Source organism: Dicentrarchus labrax, unplaced genomic scaffold (genome assembly GCF_905237075.1).
Source record: "Dicentrarchus labrax unplaced genomic scaffold, dlabrax2021, whole genome shotgun sequence".
NCBI classification, from domain to species: Eukaryota; Metazoa; Chordata; class Actinopteri; family Moronidae; genus Dicentrarchus; species Dicentrarchus labrax.
In genome coordinates, this window is record NW_026136703.1 from 10,337,603 (window position 1) to 10,356,953 (window position 19,351).

The following is a 19,351-nucleotide window of genomic DNA, read 5'->3' on the forward strand; positions in this document are numbered from 1 at the left end:
TTCTATTGTTTAGGATGAATCTGTGAGGATTACACAAGGGGTTATCAGGGTTCATCATATACAGCTAAAGCAAATGTAATTTCTTGTCAAAATCCACTGACATTTCCAGATGACCTATAAATCCATTTTAATTCTGTAAGAGTGCGGCAACTACAGTAGAAACTAAGACAAAGCTTGTCTTTTTCTCCTGATTGCCCACCTATTGTGTTTTTACATGGAAGCTAATTTCTGCCCCGAAAAGTGAAAAAAAGTTATAATAGAAACAAATATGTCAGAATTACAAGATATAAAGTGATTTTTTAAAATTATCTTTATTTTATTTTACAATTTTGATTTATTAAGTAAAAAACTATGAGATAGTAGATCAAAGTTATGGGACAGAAATTCAAAATTAAGAAATAGCAATTCACAATTATAATATCGTAGGTAATAATTATTAAACAATAAGCCGGTTCTGAGAGTGACATTTTTATAATCATGACTTTTCATCTTTCTTTTTTTTTCTTGGTTGAAATGATCTTCCATACAATTTTCTTTTCCTAAGAAATTGTTCTCATGATTTGCTGCTGCACTTTGCGAGGCTCTTCCCTCACCATGCACGGCTGGCCATGTGTAATTCACCTCGATGCAAAATCTATTCTGACTTCTAAGGGAAGGTACTGTAAAGACTCGGGAAGAGAACTTTCAGTGAACTGGTGCATGTAAATAAACCGCATAAATAGGTTAAGAGCTCTGTCTGCAAAACATGGCCCATACAGAGCCTGAGTGTTTCTTGTCTATCAGAGCAACAGCGGTGGACAAAAGCTCTTCTCTGAGGGCCTGTCCAAAGCACATTAAGGAAAAGGTAGCTTGCTTGTCCACTGCAGTGAGAGAGAAAACTATAGATTTTGTGTCTGAGGCGCTATCGGAGTCACTGGCTGCTTGCTTCCACGGGATGAGCTTCTAATATCCTGCCAAACAGCGAGCCATAGAGGATGCATTATGATGTGGTTATGCTGTGTTATTATGATGGGAGTGCATCATATTGCCTATCATTTATCACTGAATTTCAGCTGCTCTCAATGCTAAGCCAAAAATGTAATGCAGACAGTTTTGGGAACTCACCAGTTGAGAGGATCTTGGCTGGTAGTGTCATATTTCCAATATGAGATTAAAGTCTGTTCCTCCAGTGCTCCGTGCGCATGTTGAAAGCAGCAACACTGTGCGCCATAGTACATCAAGATACTGACCTCTTGGGGATAATCGAGGCTTGTGCTGCCCACCACTGCAACAGGGTGGATTTCACTTGCTAATGAGCCGACCACCTATCTTCCAGCCATTCATCAAAGTCTGCCCTGCGAGCTGCCTGTGTGAAGTACATGCCATCATCACAGTAGATTAGGTTTACTCCCACCACTTTAGTCAGCGGGCTTCTGGGTAACCTCTACTGGACAATGATTAACATTCAGGCCAGCTGGATGCATGATTTGCGAGTAAGAGTCTGGCAGATATTGGGGGTTCTTTAAAAAGTACAAGGATTTTCCTTCAGTGAGGTGGTTAAATTAAGTCTCTTCATTAGAATAAGTAGCAATAATGATGGCATTCATGACTATTTAAATGCTGTTTCTGATTTTACTCATGCCCACTCTATAAACTGCAGCAACAGATTACAGTCAACACTAAATTGTTGTAGTGCCCCATTAGTAATCCAAATACATTACAAAGAATACATTCCATGCTTTACCTTGCATGCCCCCTGCTGACAGTGCAATACTATAACCACCTCCATCTTAAAATAACACACAAAAAAATCCAATAGACATCAGCCAGACATTAAGTTTAATGAACCTCAATGACACATGGCCTAGAAGGGACATTTTACTCAGACATAAAACCCAGTTGAATCACCTCACTGAAGCCATCTTTCAACTGTGTTGGAATGAAACACCCATTCAAGAAATACTGAACTTAAAAAGCACACATAAGAGAAAACCCCAAAACAAAAAACAGAAAAATAGACAAGAGTAGAAAATCAGAGTAGTGAGTGTGAGTAGTATTTCATCTGCAGAGACATTAGCTGTGGTAGACTAATGTGTTTAGTATTTACAAAGAGTGGACAGTACACATAACATAGATACAATCCAGCAGCCCTTCAATACTGCTGTGAAGCCCGATGTTGTTTTTGTTGAAATTGTGCAGATGTTTATTCCCATGTTTTTTTTTTTATCAGTTTGGTATTTTCTACTGAATTGAAATGCCCCTTGTCTTTTTTTTTTACCTTTTTAAGATAACTGGATCTCTATGAACAAAATATTTACAGTAATGACATGATACTTGTGGATACAATCTCATCTAAATGAAGATAAAAAAAGATACAATTCTCAGTCTTCTAAGATGCATCAGTTTGAAGCACTGGCACTAGGTTGATCCTTTTGACCTCCGACCTCATGTGATTTCGGTACCATCTTTTTAAAGTAGCGTTCAGCGCGCAGTTCCTCAAAGCAGAACTCTGTGGCGCCACTGAGCAGCAGCTCTTTACAGTACATGCTCTGCTCCTGTAGTTTTCCTGATTCTGCTTCCTTCTGTTGCTGACGGTGCTCCTGCAGTCTCTTTAGAGGGGTTTCCTCTCTGCCCGGCTTACGCGATGATAAAACTGTGTTCACTGCCGGGTTGATCTTACATGGAGTCCTGAGGATGAGAAGGAAGATACCAAAGAAAATCTAAGAAATCTTACAAACATAGCCCAAGAAGTATTAACTTAAACTCATGAATAGGACTTGAATAATCCATTCATTATTCAATTGTATGTATTAATTGTGTCTATTACAAAGGCCAAAACTAGTAATAACGGTTAAATGACCGCAAACCAACACATGGTTTGGTTTGTTTTGCTATTATCCTTTAAGAATGATCGATTTTTAGTTAACTTATAATTATATGAAACAAGAAAAGTAGCAATTTATTTAATTTAAAGGTTGCGCTTTACTTAAAGGTCCAGTGTGTAACATTTAGGAGAATCTATTGGCAGAAATGGAATATAATAATCATAGGTCGATTTTCATTTGTGACTGATCACCTGAAAATAAGAAGTGTTGGTTTTTGCCTTAGAATGAGCCATTTCTATTATCTACAGAGGGAGTCGGTCCTCCTGTAGAGTCCAGCATGTTGAACTGCCATGTTTCTACAGTGGCCCAGACCGGATAAACCAAACACCGGCTCTACATAGGAACTTTCGCAGCCATGGTAGTTTCTCCTACCCTCTTGGAATGGCAACGTGAGGCGGGGGTGTTGCAATCACCAACTACACTGCTAAATGCCACTAAAGGCAACACTGTGGTGTTTTAATTTTCAAAATTGTTGATTGATTCACTTCAGTGCTCACTTCATCAATTTCAGGTATATTTTGTTTCTTCACAAACCTGAATGTGATGTAAATGAAATATTCAGCAAATAAAAGTAAGTAATAAAAGTTACGATTCTTGTAGTCACTCACATTGTAGGAGGCTGGTCTGACTCCTCAACAAATGGTTGGAAGCTGGGTTTGGGAGGTGGTGGGGCCATAACAGTATGCCCGAATTTGTTCTTCTGGGGCATCTAAGGTACACACATATTACATTTATATCACTTGGTTAAATTCCATTTCAATCAACAAACACAATTTGCTACTTGTCGCGTACCTTTACGTCACACCATCTTTCAGGCCTCTGCTCATTCTCCTTTGCCCTGGAAGTTGGAGGGGCCAGCCATGACTCTAATTTATGCTCTGAAGGGCCAGCACTTTCAATGTTGTTCTCATCAAAGATCACCATCCGACTGTTTGAAGCATTGCCAAGAACGGGGGTGCTGCGTGACTGCAGGCCTCCAGAAATACCTGTTCACAAAACCCATCAAACATCACATAATGCTGATATTTAAAGGTGCTGGTAATATCAGCTTAAAATAGTAGTAATTATTTGTATATTTATGTACTTACTTCTGATTGCAGGCCCAGCTCTGTTGATCGGGGCAATGGCCTTCTTCTTCCCTCTATGTTTGAGGTCAGCTAGAGAAACTCTCTCAGCTTGTCTAGCCTCTTCATCACTATCGTCTTCCTCGACCTCCATCATCACCTGTCGGGACACACGTGCCTGCAAAGCCCTACCAATAACAATACAAAAAAAAAAATGTGATTATACCAATATTTAACATTTTCAAACTAAATCTCAAACTTTACTGGAAGACCACGTACTTGTGAAACTGCAGGAGCTTATCATGTGGCTCAGCAAACTTCTTGAATCCCTCTTGGTACACCAGGTCTGCTTTGCGACAGTTGCCCTGATTCTCATATTCCTCAGACCAAGCGATGTAAAGAGATGCCTGTGTCACTCCAATTCCCTGCACTTGCATGTACCTGTATATGTCCAAGGGCTCGGGACAGTTCTCTGCCTGAGGACACACAATACACACATATGGCAAAAGTTATTACTGCTGCATTAGTCTGTCAAAGCAGCAAAAAAGGTCAGGTTAAAATATTACACGTACAAATTTGATCCAGATATCAACATAACGAGGGTCGTTGTGATATTTCTTTTCCTCCGTGAATTTAGTTGCGACTTGTTCCAACAGCGTGGCGAGGTTGCTCTCCTTTCCTCCCTGAGGGAAGGTTTGCTCTGTCCACTTGATATACCTGTGAAAGACAGAACCATGTGAGGATTAAACGTAAAACCTCTCAGATTTAGGAGCAGCACATATAAATACGCTGTTTACAAATTTGACTCACCGATCCCAAACATTAAGTGGATCATCTCCGTCATACATTCGCAGTTCAGACTCAAAGGCCCTGGAGACACAAAAAGAAACAAAACCTCTGTCATTGTGTGAAAACTGCAAAGAAAAGTGTTCAGCAGAAATTTCTGTCACCCAATCCGGGTGCAATGTTTGAAAGATCATACTGTCTCTGCTGGTGGATGGCAGAGCTGAGTCCATCCTGTTGTTGACTGAGTGCCTGATGTAAGGCTGATATGGCTCTGCCTCGCCGCAGTGGCTGGATGTTTTCTTTGCTCAGCTCCCATTCTACATCTCCTCCTTCTGCCATTGTGACAACTAGGTGCCTACAGAACAACAGACACACATAAACACATAAGATATCAGTTAAGTTTTAGATTTTTTTGCTTATAATGATGATCTTTTCACTGAACATTATTTTTGGTAGAGCACACACTCCCTCTGACTTCTACCTTTGATAATGGATTAGTCATAAAAGCCATTTATCAGGGAAACATATGGCATTCTGTGGTTCCAGATTTCCGTGGTTTGTCTGTTTTATATAACAATATTAATTAATAATATGAAAACTGAGTATCTTTGGATTTTGGACAGTTTGGAAAAAAGATGAATTGATAATAACATTAGTCATAATCTAGACTAAATTGTCACCGTACACCTTAGTCTAACCCCCTATATATTCAAATGCTTATGAAGTATCATAATTATTCAACCAGAGAGTTTTTGGGAAAGCCTTATGAGTTAACATACTATTAAATGTATTTTGCGTTATAGTTCATCCTGTGCTTGGACTTCTAGCTTCTTATGAGGGCACTCCACCACGTAGCTAATACACTTTAAATTGTACATATAGATATAATTCATTATACTCATTACTGTAATAATTACTATCTTTATTTAGGGCGTAAATTATTGTTTGAGTATTTAAGCTGAAATAGAAACCAAGGGCAATACAAGTGACAGATTATTGGAGTAAGGGGATGTAATAATATAACTACACATATTGTACATGAACATGGTTTAACAACTAATGAATAGCGTTAGCTATATCACTATTTACTGTAATTATCATCATCCATCCATCTATCTATGACTGAAGGACAGCTGTGGTGTCTCCAGTGTCCTAGCTTTGCTAACTGTCTTACGTTAATGAGTGCACGACGTGGGGGAGCTAACGCACTAGCTAGCTCACATTCGCTTTAGCTCAGTCGCTCCTTGTTCGCTATATTAGCGAAATGTAGCTGTCACGTATTACAATAAAACTGTCGATCTACAAAATGGTGAGTTTTCATACCGCTTTCAAGCCTCCTTTTGTCCTTTTTCCAGATTTCTACGGCGACAACGTTTTCAGCCAGAACGAGGTTCAGCGGTCGCCTCTGTGTTTGAACAAGGACCGCGAGAGGATTTGGAGAAAGCTGATTGGACGAACCAGACACAGGATAACGCAAATCGACGTCACACTGCCTCTTCCGGGATGGTTCCTGTTTTGATTGTAGCAACGTTGAAAGGTTGAAATAGGTAGCTAGCTGCCAAATCATTGTTCTTACAGTCGGTTTTATTTTTAATATTTACCAGCTAGAGCAATATTAGCCAATTATAATTCCCTGGCTCATGACTCTCTACACGTGTCGACATGGACAACCGATGTTATTGTTGTGCATCAAAGTTCAGCCTCTTCAAGAAGGAGGTAAGACCATGCTGGCTAATATCTGTCACATAGCTATACACACTGGACGTTTTAAGGAAAGTAAACGATGTAATTTACGTTTCTATATCCTCACAGCTGGGCTGTAAGAGCTGCGGCCGCTCCTTCTGCTCCAGCTGTTTGACTTCCAGTGCTGTGGTGCCTCGCTGTGGCAACACCCAGCAGAAGGTCTGCAAACAGTGCCATGCTAATCTGACCAGGTAAAGGTCAAACAATGCAAATTAATATAATTGTGGTTATTAATTAGTATTAATAAGAATTCTTGCTCATTTGCATGTCTCCATTTTTAGTGGGGAACCTCCGAACAGTGCTGGAAAATGGTCTCCTCCTGAAAATTACAAAAAGTCAGTATAGGATCAAATTAGAAAAAAACGACACTTTGCCAACACAGCAGTTTCAGGATATCTAAAGTTCATGTTTCTTCCATAGACGGGTCGCTGCACTTGAGGCCAAACAGCAGGCACAGTCGACGCAGCCTTTTGCACATGGAGGCAATAGAAACAGCAAAGCAGGCCATCTACCAACCAAAGGCCTGAGTAAAGAAGATCAGGCTATTGCAGAAAGACTTCAAAAGCTGAAGGAGGACACTGCGCCAAGTAATGAAATTAGATTAGTAACAGCTACCATTTTGATTTAATCTGACAAATACAGCAAGGATATCTTTTTCTCTTGGCAAAAGCCATTGTAACCTTTTTACCCCTTCTCCAGAGTCTATCCCATCTGAGAAAGAGCTTGAGTCTCGTCTTGCTGCTCTGAAAGCTCCCAGCCGGCCAGTGCCTTCTACAGGGGAGATGGAGGACCGTCTGGCAGTTCTACGGGGTCAGCTTCCACCATCTCAAGCTCCTCCACCTGTGAGCAAAACTCCTCCCTACTTATTTGTATCGTCTTACAATGTAGGGCCTTATAATGTGGCTCATGGACCACTTAAAGTAGTTAAGGCTATTTATAAGGCACTGTATGCTAAATAGCTGTTCATCTGTACAGGTGCACCAGCCTCCAGATAACAGGACTCAGACTGAACAAGCCAATGATCTGATTACTCAGATGACTGAGGAAGTTGCCATAGACAACCAACAATCAAATCCTGAATGCAGTAAGATGTTACTCGTCTCCTTGATTTCTCCCACATTCAATTAATAATTAATGATGCACTCATATCACAGTCTTATATAATCGTAATAATATATCACAACTGCATTTGACACCAAAATATGACTTTGTTCAGCTTTTTTAAGAATATCCTAAATATACTCAAACCTATTAATCCCTCTGCAGGTGTGGATGGCCGTATGAATGATCTCAACAAGGGGGAGGGGGGAGCATTGGATGAGAATTTGGAGGAGAACCAGGAGTCGGTCAAGCAGCTGGAGACAGAGAAGGCCCATCTGCTGGAGGAGGCCATGGAAGAGCTGAGGAAGGAGCACCATTCCCAGGATCAAGTCCTCCACATGGCCAAGAGGCTGGCGCAGCTGAAGGGGCAGGACCCAGACAAAGGTACATCATACACAAAAAGCTTGGTGGATCACTTCATTAAACTAGTCTGTTATCCTTAATTTCACATCAGGAAGGCAGAAAATATGATGACTGTAAACATTGTGGACATAACAGTGTAAATGTCTTAGAGAAATCTGTCATTGTTGTATTTGTCATGTCACTTCTAGTCACTATGGAGGACTTTCAGCATCCTGACAGTGATGAGGAGACTGAGGAGGAAGCTGTGATGAGAGTGTTAAAACAGGTCTGTGGCTGAATGCAAAATTAAGTTCATACTTTAATGTAGTAGAAAATCCATTACTCCTGACTGCATATCACACCCATAAAGATTGCTTGTGAACTAATCTGGACCAGTGCGAGAGGCCACAAGGGGCTGCTATTTTGCCGTTTTAATAATTTGTATTGTGCATTGGAGGACGTGTTCTGAAAAATCTCGTATTTCTTATTTTTGTTCCAGCTGTCTGAAGAGGCTGCTTTGGACGAAGCCAGTGGCTACAACATACCATTAGAACAGAGTGGACCCAAGAACACAGAAAAGAAAAAAACATCTAAGAAACCGGTACTAATCAACAGCCAAGAATACAAATTCATACATACTTCAAGCTAGTAGAGAGAATAACGTGACATGTAATCCCTTGTTGATATGGTGTGTGACCCAGGCTCCAAAGAGTAGGATTTCACCGGCTGCTGTTGCACATCAGCCATCAGATAGTGATGAAGAAGAGCTTCCGTGGTGCTGCATCTGTAACCAAGACGCCACCCTTCGTTGTCACACCTGTGATGGAGACCTATACTGCAACCGCTGCTTCAGGTAGCCTAACATACACTCTTTATAATAAGTGCAATCAGAATTCTTGTTTTTGTCTCACAGTAGAGCTTTGCATGGGAATCTTTTCTCTGATGCTCAACAAAGATGGTTGTGATTTGGAATGCATACCATGGCCCAGATAAATTGTAGGCAGGCTGCTGCCATACTGTTAAGCAGCATGAATATAAAGTATTTAGTGTGATGAATTATCAATCCACTCTCCATTATCTCCCCAGGGAAGGCCATGATAAATATGACAGGATGGAGCATCGCACCACTAACTACACTGCACCAAAGAAGAAGAGGAAGACATGATAGTGAGACTATGCTGTAGGTGTTTGCCTTATCAGGCTCTGGTCAGTCCTTGCTGTTAGACTTGTGCTTTAGACTTAAGTGACCTATTATTGTTATTAAAACAGTGTCTCAAAGGATTTAAACACTACCTATTATCTAAAGAAAGCCAGAACCCTTAATCTTAACCTCACCTTAGCCAATTTGCCCAAAGTGGCTACAAAAATGCATCTAAGTAGACCACAGGAGGAGCAGCATCTGCTTTCTGTAACTGCTAACAGGGCTTTAGATGAACTGAACAAATCAAAAACAATCTGTAACATTTATGGCAAAGCAAAGACTAAAAATAGACATACACCTTAATGTAAATGTAATACAACTTGTATAATATGAAAAACATAGCTCCTATTTTTTCTGTAATGTATAAACTAGATGTAAGTAAATCTCGCAGAGGCTGCTAAACAGTGTTGGTATTTGGTAAAACACAGCACAGCTTCTGCACACAGAAAAGTTTTAAACTGTCCCATGAATAAGAAACTGTAAGGTTTTTTTTATGTCACTTGTCCTACTTCCCAAAGGCAACAAAGGCTAATCTTAGATGCACTTCACACTTTTTTTTTAATTTTGACATCACGTACAGAAAGCAGACACATCATGAGCTCATCTGGGATGATGTACAATCCCAGACTGCTGTCAGCTCTGGACTGAAGAAGTACAGAGGAGTCAGTATAAAAGGATTACTGAGGGCTTTGTTTTCTTTTGGCAGGCACTGCAGTCACTCTTGTAATCTATGTTTGGCTGCAAGTCCAACACGAGTATTGCCTTTCTCGTCCTTGTGTGTAATTTTATTATAAAGGATGCAAAAGTGTTAGGCACTATGTCATGTCTTTAGGGAACGCTGCATTTCTTTTTAGTTATATTTTTAACACTAAAGCCTTTTTTTGATCACTTAAATGAAATCACTGAAATGTCCCCGGCTGGCAGGTCTTGTCAAAAGCGTAGTCTTACAATATGGATGTCCTCTGCGTAAGAGAAGCAAACGTGCAAGTGGGGGGTAAACCAAGCAAATTACTGTAATGGAACATTCGGCTGAAAGACCCTATATATGTGACAGACGGAAGGCCAGAGTGCAGTTTCATCAGTGTGCATTACTGTCAGCTAACTGAGGAGAAGCCATAATTACACTCCTTTGGGGGCTCGCTCCATTAAGGTTTGCATTGAGGCCGTTACTGTGTTTGCCTTTTCTGGCCATGTCAGACACGCACCACAGACAGGAAATGGATGAGGATAATGGATGCATACTTAATGGACCTTCCTGCTGCTGATTTCACTGTGTTTACTCCTAGACCAGACATGTCAACGTCTCCTTTGTTTCCATCACGCTGTTGAAAAATGTACACCAGAAAACAGAAGCTTGTATTCTGGGAATGATGTGCTGACAGCTGTGCTACAGTAAGGCCTTGTAGTTGTCTCTGGACAGTAGGACATAATCATTCTTTAAGGGTGTTTTAGAGCAGTAATAAAGGACAATTGTGGTAACATGATAGTTTAAATGGATAGGTGTAATGGACATGTCAATATTTATTTGTATGTGTTTAATGAATAATACCCGATGATACGGTACTGTTGGTCACTTTGTTGGAAATCAGGTGTCACCATTTTTTTTATAATTCATGAACAGCCTTGTCTTGAAAATGTTCAATTTTATTTGGACATACAACACTGTTATCAGAACAAAAAAATATTTATGTACATAAATAGGCAACCGAAAATGTACAGTCGTACACAAACAAAACAGTCCATCTGAGTAATAGTCAGTACAGCTTTTATCACATGTGCATTATTGGTATGTTTATGGGAGACAAAATGTTATAGCAGTCCATAAATTAAAATGAAATAATAAAAATAAAAAAAATCCATTCAAAACCCGACTGCTGTGTTGTTAGAATGTTGCTGCCCCCAGGAGGGGGCAGAGGGCAGACAGAAAGTCCCACAGACGTGTGAACCGCACATACAGGCATCCAAACAGATAACGGATGGGAGGATAAGAGGCTCCACATTCTCTCAATTCTTTATTGACCTATAATTATTTCTTCAAGGGACCTGACATTTTGCGTAGACCCTTTATCCTGTAGAGCAGCCCATTGATAAAATCCTGTGGGGAAGATGGAAACAATTGATTTTTTTTTTTTTTTTGCATGTAACTTTTACAGGCTTAGACAAGACAACAGTAACAGCAAACAAGTATTTTCTTTTCTGTCAAATATTGAAAACGCTATATGCTTGTGTGTAGTCTCATGTAAGTATATATTTTTTGTCTCACCTCTTTTGGCTTTCCACATTCCTGCAACAACTCCTAACAAAGAGAACAAACAGGTTGGCTCACTAACAACATTGGACATTGCTTTTTCACTGCAAACATTGCAACACTGGATTCCAGCAAGGGTCGAGTGCTTGTTAAGCTATTACCCAGCATTGCAAATAGTTAGCTATGTATTCAGGTGTCAATTGGGAACAAGGTGTTAAAAGGTTCAAATTTTGCCTGAATGTTGGACTCCTGGGACTCAGGTTGTCCTTTGAAAAACAGTTCCATTAAGCAATAAATTACTGAGTATATAATGCAGTGTGAATAATGTTATTGTTTTTAAGCTAACTTGCACAATATTACCTGCAGCCGGGTTCTCTGCCCCTCGTCTGTCAGCTCCAGGAGCTCATCTATGTCAATCTCTAACTCTGGAATCTCTTCCTCCTGTAAAAGCATTAAGAAACAAAAGTTAGGCTCTATGGTTAATATTTCTCTATTATTATATTGCCCACACTTGTATTTCTGCATGCTACAAAGGCTCTTGTATAATGTGGGCTTCTTGCCATCCTTTCACACACAGTGGTAAGACTATCCACACCACTGAGCAAAGTCATTCAGAAGGAAAAGAAAGTGTAAGATATGATCCATAATGTGATGCAACATGGCAGGGGTTTCATTTCAGCACAGTAATGAAATTGTTGCCGCTGTAGTACTGTATAGAGGCTGTTGAATTGTCAAGAGTTGACACTGTACTTTTATCAGTAGGCAATTATCTGATTTTATAGTGTTGGCTGTATTGTTGGAATAAGAATAAACACTTCCTTAATAATTTCCCATAACAATGATGTGATTGATGAAGTGCTGTACACATAAGCAAAGCTGAAGAGCACCGAGGCATGAAGGCAAAAAGGCTCCCAGGCTCACTTGCCTCGTGCCATCATCAGATTTCATGGATGGTTTAGCCAGATAGTATTTAGCTCAGCTATAACTGAGAGATTATTTCCTGTTGAAATGTTTTCTAAAGAATATATTCCTCTAGGCTAGGTTGTCCCACAATGTATATATACCTGAATTAAAATACATATACACGAACTGGACCTCTTATTAAATCCATGCAAACCCTTAACCCCTTAAAACCCCCCTTAACCAGCTGGCAGCACAATGAAAGACTTTTTTCCAAACTAATGTAAAGACTGTAAAAAAGGGCACAGAGTCTCCAGTTATAAAAAGCAAATACAGCAGAGTAATCAATTCATATCCCAAGCTCTTATCCACACCATTTAGCTACATTTTCACAGGGAATGAACGGTGCTCACTGGAGGAACCCTGAACACTAAGATATCTAGAGTCAGCAGGTGTACACTCATATTTGACAAGTGGGGCCTCTTTTTAAGAGGAATATTTTCCGGTTGGGGAGTTTTCATGGCTGGTGAAGATGGGGCTCGCACAGCTTTCTGGATGAGGAGAGAGCTAATCAATGTGGAAGTGCTGAGTGGCGGAATAGATGGGCCCACCTTCAGTCCCTTGTGCCCCCTCTAATTGATACATGCTGCCAGTTTGGACCCCTGTGTGATTTTGCTGATGTCTGCAGGACAACATGCAGGGCTTTGTCCAGGCTGTGCGTTTGTGTGCTGTGTGGGCTTCACTTTACCAGCTCGGCTGTGGGTGGTTGTGTTGTGCTTTTTGGTTTATATTTTGTGCGTCACTTGGTTAGGCCAAATACTTCAAACTCTTTGTCTTAGTATACTCTATATAAGGTTATATTTTTGTAGTAACCATTGTTTTCTTTTTTCCCTTTACATGCGGCTTTAGCTTGCATCTACAGTCTGCCAGTAGTGCAGAGCTAACATGATGCTAGAGCAGCCCACCTAATGAATGTGAGTAGTTATTTCAAAGCTTTATTGTCATGTCTGCTGGGAAATAAGTTGTATTCTCTTTACCCTATTAGCCTCCAACTATACATTTTGTTACTAACCAGAGTTGCTATATAATATTGCTATAATAGGCCGATATATACAATAATGTTTGGTTGATCTTAGAAGCATTTACTTGCAATAAACAAGGATTAAAGATATATTCACAATATTGCCTGGAACCTTAAAGGACTATCTAGTGACATGTTCAGTAGGTAAAGGATGAATGTGAAAATGAAACCTTCCTGAGTACTGCATTAGTGATGAGTATGAACAAGGATATACCTTTTGAGCTTAAATCAGAGCACAGCTGAACATAAATGAGAGAAACGTGTGCATTTACATGAAGAAATGCCATGACCCTTCCAGTACCTTTTTAGTATTTCATATACGCAGTCGCAATTTTCAGCTTGTTGAGAGTTACCTTCATTGTCAGAGGAAAATGGCATTTTAATGAGGCCTCTGGGCAGAAATGTCTCAGCAGCACTTTTTGAAGTTAAAAGCAATAGACTGAAGCTAAAATGAATGTTGGCACTAATACTGGAGTTCATGAATATCAAAGTGGTTCTCAGAGGATTACAGTTTTAGACAGGCAATACAGATGCAGTCTAAATAGCAGTTGGATTTTGTCAAGATAAGGTGACCTCCACTGGATTGTATAATTCTGAATCAGGAAAGTTTCATCAGTGTTATGAGGTGACCTCGTTTTTCCTGTCAGGTTGTCTCAGTAGCAGCCTGATCATTTGAATGTTTATTCATCCTTTTTTACATATTTTATTTATTTTGATTACCACAAGTACTTAGTACATAGTTATTTGTCTTTTTGCAATTCTTGAGTGGTACTGTTTCATTTAATCCCTTTTGTTTAGGGTTGTGCTTTATAAATGAAGGTCACTAAAATTGCTTTTGACCAGAGGGAGATTTGCTACAAGCAAGGTTGTCATGAAATGGAGTATTGATATTAATGGCCCCCAGTGAATGGGTCCTAAAGATTTTGTTGACCCCCTGACCTGTCATCCAGGGCAACCCTCAGGTCAAAATGTGTGCTTGACCTTTGCAAGGTATATTGAAAAAAAGGATATACTGGATATTCATGAGCGAGGACCATGGGGGTCCACTACCAGGACAACATTTCCAGTGCAAAGTCCAGAACAAACTCTTATGAGCAGGTTGAGCCTGATATTTACTCAGGGTGTTTAAGCTCCTCAGAGGATGGACTGTAGTGACCCATTGACCTTTACTCTATCACCTCACATCGGGCTCCACTTAGTATATAGTAAATAATAATGGACGGATTATCATGAAGTTTACTGAACACACTTCCCTATGAAAGGATGCCAGTTCATCTGGTCATTATATAACCTGTAGCCCCACCCTTAGGTCAATGTACCAACTTTTAAAACAAGACATCTAAAAGCCATATTACCATAAAATTGGCTGTAGACGTTCATGTAAGACACTTGCTTTTGACTTTTATGATTCCGTGTTGTTGGGCCATGTTGGTTTGTTTTTCTGTTTAACTCTTCTTTAATATTGTGGTTATTGTGGTTTTAGCCTTACATTCTGGGACATAAGCTCATATATGAACACCAAATATGCTAATATACATAATATATACACCCAGCAGCCAGTTAACTTAACTTAGCATAAAACCTGAAACAGGTTATAAACTAGATATAACATGAGCTTTAGAGATGTTAGTAGACAGATTTTGTTGCCTTTTTTTTTTTTTGGCCTTTTATTACCTTTATTTGATAGATACAACTGAAGATAGACAGGAAAGGGGGGCAGAGAGAGAGGGGATGACATGCAGCAAAGGGCCGCAGGTCAGATTCGAACCCTGGCCTCGGTACATGGGTCGCCAGCTCTACCCACTGAGCTAACTGGGTGCCCAATTTTGTTGCCTTTTAACAGAGCCAGGCTAGCTGTTTCCCTCGTTACCACCCTGTTATGCTAAGCTAAGCTTACAAGCTTCTGAATGTGGCTTCATATTGATAGACAGATATGATTGGTCGATTTTGGACCAGGAGGCTAATAAGTATATTTTACAAAAATGTGGAACTATTCCTTTAAAGGTTTTTGTTGCACCGCTTACAGCTAGATTACTGTACTTTTCTACATGATTACAACAAAACAAGAAATGATTACAACAAAACATCAACATTAACACAGTATGGTTTACACACACTATGTGTTTGCTGTTATACTGTGAAGGAAACCATGCCCAGGAAGTCCAGCTATTCTGAGAAGACGTCGGCATGTGTTAACTTATCAGACCCTTCCCTTTTCCTTTCAGAGGCACGAGCTGCCCGCAGATCAGAATGTGCATGACACAGTTTAAAGAGGGCAAACAGAGTTTAAAGATCCTCTTGTTCAGTTATATAAGAGCAGGACAATTACTAAATAAGAACTTGTGGAAACATAATGTACAATATATCAAGTTGTAAACAAATTAACCCTTTGTCAGTGGAAATTTTTCATTACTGTAGTCTATAAATTAAAATAAAACTGACATTTGCTGAAAAGAAGCCTCAACATTGCTCAACAAGTCTATCTGAGAGCTGTTTTCACACCTTTTTAAAGTTTATTATTTCTCAAAAGGTGTGAAGTTTGCAACGAAGGCGGACACTCCAGACCGAGGCAGCACTTGTATGAATTAGAAATGTGGCTAAATAATTCAGGTGGTGACACAGGGGACTGATGGTAAATGCTTCCACGCGGAAGACTCGGAGAACCAACAGAGTAACCTTCCCCCGAGCCCATGCAAAATTCATTACACTGGCCAGTGCACATGGACAGGCCACGACTAATTCCACATAAGTAGCTAATGCAAATATCCAGTCCTTCCCACCTGGAAAGGAAAGCCTTTATTTTCATATGGGAAGGACGTAGACTATTCTTAGGAAAATTTGATAGAAGAAGAGCTTAGTTTAACAATGGTTAATGGTGTCAGGCACTATCATGATTGAATCAGACATTTCTAGTGTTATTGCGTTCTGTCATTGTCTCATCAGATACAGAGACCACATCATTAAGTTTGTTGGGGAACATGCACATCCACTGTCTGTGCTGCACATTTATTCTTACGTTGGATTATGTTAGAACCAGAACATAAAGGGCAAGTCCTGCAAACGGGAAATAATTGTATGTTTCTGGGACAAGATCAAAAGAGTACACAGAGGAAGTCTGTTTCTGTTATCCACGTGTCCTGGTTTCCACTAATGTGATTTATTCCACCCTCAGCTTTACAAGCATATTATCATATATTACCACAGGGAAGAAGGCTTGGGATGTGAATGGAATGAAGCTCATAAAATAAGTATTGTGATGAGCACAATGTTCCTAGCGCTCAGCTCTGACTGAAGGGTTTTAAAATGAAACTAACCGCGGTTAACCCTTCCTATTTACTGGTGTAGAAAAAGATGAGGAGAGATAACTGGAGATGCTAGTTGGCTATCACTAGATTTGCTGTAAAGAACTCCCTGCCCCATCTGCCAGCCAGTCAGATGGATGTGGATGCATGCTCACGTTCTGCAGCATTAGTACATGCCATTATGCAAAGGGATCCCTGGCAGTGTACGGGGATGCCAGACAGAGAGGTGGCTACAGGCCGTCTGGAGCCAAGGGTCTCCGTGTGGTTCGAAAATTAAATAAGAAACAGTTTGTCTCTGCCTTCTCCAGCAGGAAACGGAGGCGGTGTTGTCATCTGATCTGCATCGTCATTAGGAAGCTTGTGCTCCCAAACAGACACCCCTAATTCCACTGTGCCATGCTGCCTCATGTGGGCGATGAGACATCTGTTGCCATGGTTTCCCCTCAGAGAATGCCAAGCAAATCAATATGGAGCCTCTGACATAATTGGATTGTATCCCGCAGTACAGGAGTGGAGTTATGAAGGTTGCTGTGCGTGTGTGTGTGTGTGTGTGTGTGTGTGTGTGTGTGTGTGTGTGTGTGAGAGAGAGAGAGAGAGCTGGCTGATGTCTCAGTATAATATCCTGTATATATTAGACATTACCTTCTATGCAATGAAGCCATAAATTAGGCACACTATGGAAATAATGAGCACACCTTTCCTCATTACACTTTTTTACAACACGTATTGTGTTCATGTAAACTGCAGATCTTGGATGGAGAGCAATATATAGGGGCTATCTAAGTGTATAGTTTTTATGATGCATAGTTAAAAAGTGAATGTGTCCAGAAGAATGTGAGAGAGACAGAGCTAGGGGGCACCCACAGACAGTAAAATGATGACATAATGTCCTAGATGACACCATAATAGCAGGACATAAAAACAGTATATCCAGGCCAATAACTTGTTTTCATTACTTTATCTGGTACTTCTTTATTGCTTTATCAGTTATTTACAGGAATATTGTTTTGGTGCATCCTCTTCATGTTCTGCAGTCAGGTTGATGACACACATGAGAGCTTGTGTGCCTGAAATTGCAGCCATGAAGCAAAAGCTAGTTGCCTCCCCACCCAGTCTTTCAGATCGCTGTAATCTCTCACACATGATGGATAGCCCACCACTATGAGCAGCTCAATGCCTCCCTTGCTCCTTCCCCTCATATCCCCCTCAGCGTGCGTCTGAGTGTGTGTGTGTGTGTGTGTGTGTCTGTCTGTGTGAGCAAGCCCTACCCTACCTCACAGTCAAACAGCAGGTGCAGCTGCCCGTCGATCCACTCTTCGATATCCAGCCTCCTCTGCAGGTCCTTGCGGTTGTATTTGACTGTCAGCTTCCCCAGCTTGCGGTGCGCCGGCTCCTCTGTTTTGTCCGCCGCCTGGAACATCACCCTGGACTGGGTGCTAGGCTCTGACGCCATGGCTGCCACGGCCTCAGGAGAACCGTGGAAACACACTGAGCTCACACACGCACTCCCACAGACAGACCCACAGGCTCTGACACGTTGGTTTTGTGCACACCGGCTCCCCTGCTCTGTCTCTATCTTTGCCTTTCCTGTGGGCTGCTGTTCCCACGCGTATCTTCTGTTATCTTGTTGAGTGTTCGTGCTCTCCCTCTCTCTATAACACTGGCTCTGCTCCGCCTGTCCTTGTCCTCTCTCTCTCTCTCTCTCTCTCTAAAGCTCACTGTCTTGCTCTCCTTCCCTCCTCCTCTTGCAACACCCACTGGCTGCACTATCAGGAGGATGGTAATGAGATATGCCTCTGTGCGTGTGTGTGTTTGTGTGCATGTCTGTGTGTGCGCATTTGTGTGTGCGCACATGCCTTATAGGGTGTATGTTTGCTTTTTGCTCTCTTCTGTGTTATGTTATAACAGGTGGAAGAGCATAGGTCAATTACTGCGATAAAAACTGGTGAATGGGTGAGGAGGCAACCACAGCAATCAAGTTAGGACTATAACTGTGGCTCAAAATATGCCGTATACGTGTCTTACTGCCATGACAAAATACAGAAATAAGTTTGTTTTTAACTCTGATCATGATTTGTCATCAGAAACATACCAACCAACAGATATTTTCCTTATATTCACTCAGTTAGAGTATCTAAAGTATTTATCTGCACACAAAGTCAAAGGGATTTGACATGCTAAGGGCTCTTGTGTTCACAAACACGTCCAACAATAGCTGGGTCCCCCTGACAGGTGAGCCAGGGTTCCTCTAGTGTGATAGCTGCCTTGTCCTTTATAACAGGCATTATCAGGTGTACGTTTAATAAGCCTTGAAGTCAAATTGGCATCCTCAGTTACGCACCCATAAATAATGGATGAATAGGGAAGCACTGTTTATGGCTGTTTAGAAGTCAAATGTCAAATAAAAGTCTTGAAACCAACCAATGTTTGCGAAGCCAAATATCAACAGTGGCACATAACCCAAGGTCAAAAATTCATAGTTGTACCTCCCGGTGCCAAATTATTACAGTTGAGACAACAGAGACAACAGAGCTGCAGAGTTTCCACAGATCCTATTACGATATGAATAATGGGGTTCAGTTTTTTGTTTTGGCAGGGACTATCAATCAGCCATAGCTGCGCGTGTTCACCCACTGATGCACCGTCTGTTACAAACACTGAATTATTGAGTGCCTTCAGCAGCTCACCTTTCCGGGCAAACAAATTCATTCATCTCGTC

The 19,351-nt window shown here is 40.8% G+C and overlaps 3 protein-coding genes across 3 annotated transcripts; 1 reads left to right on the forward strand and 2 right to left on the reverse strand.

The window, feature by feature from the left end:
- Positions 1-1,797: 1,797 nt before the first annotated feature.
- On the reverse strand, positions 1,798-6,146 carry bub1bb (BUB1 mitotic checkpoint serine/threonine kinase Bb). The gene is made up of 9 exons (XM_051388070.1): positions 6,038-6,146; positions 4,911-5,069; positions 4,739-4,798; positions 4,501-4,645; positions 4,208-4,404; positions 3,953-4,116; positions 3,657-3,850; positions 3,473-3,573; positions 1,798-2,667 (listed from the first exon to the last, which is right to left on the reverse strand). The coding sequence occupies exons 2-9, from the start codon at positions 5,051-5,053 to the stop codon at positions 2,379-2,381; spliced, it is 1,293 nt and encodes a 430-aa protein (XP_051244030.1). The 5' UTR covers positions 5,054-5,069; positions 6,038-6,146; the 3' UTR covers positions 1,798-2,378.
- Positions 6,147-6,235: 89 nt separating this feature from the next.
- On the forward strand, positions 6,236-12,188 carry zfyve19 (zinc finger, FYVE domain containing 19). Its single transcript, XM_051388083.1, has 11 exons — positions 6,236-6,430; positions 6,527-6,648; positions 6,739-6,792; positions 6,878-7,044; positions 7,157-7,299; positions 7,433-7,541; positions 7,724-7,942; positions 8,110-8,186; positions 8,400-8,501; positions 8,602-8,753; positions 8,987-12,188. The coding sequence occupies exons 1-11, from the start codon at positions 6,377-6,379 to the stop codon at positions 9,063-9,065; spliced, it is 1,278 nt and encodes a 425-aa protein (XP_051244043.1). The 5' UTR covers positions 6,236-6,376; the 3' UTR covers positions 9,066-12,188.
- ppp1r14d (protein phosphatase 1 regulatory inhibitor subunit 14D) lies at positions 10,725-18,689 on the reverse strand. Its single transcript, XM_051388095.1, has 4 exons — positions 17,906-18,689; positions 11,710-11,790; positions 11,365-11,397; positions 10,725-11,196 (listed from the first exon to the last, which is right to left on the reverse strand). The coding sequence occupies exons 1-4, from the start codon at positions 18,083-18,085 to the stop codon at positions 11,128-11,130; spliced, it is 363 nt and encodes a 120-aa protein (XP_051244055.1). The 5' UTR covers positions 18,086-18,689; the 3' UTR covers positions 10,725-11,127.
- Between the last annotated feature and the right edge of the window lie 662 nt (positions 18,690-19,351).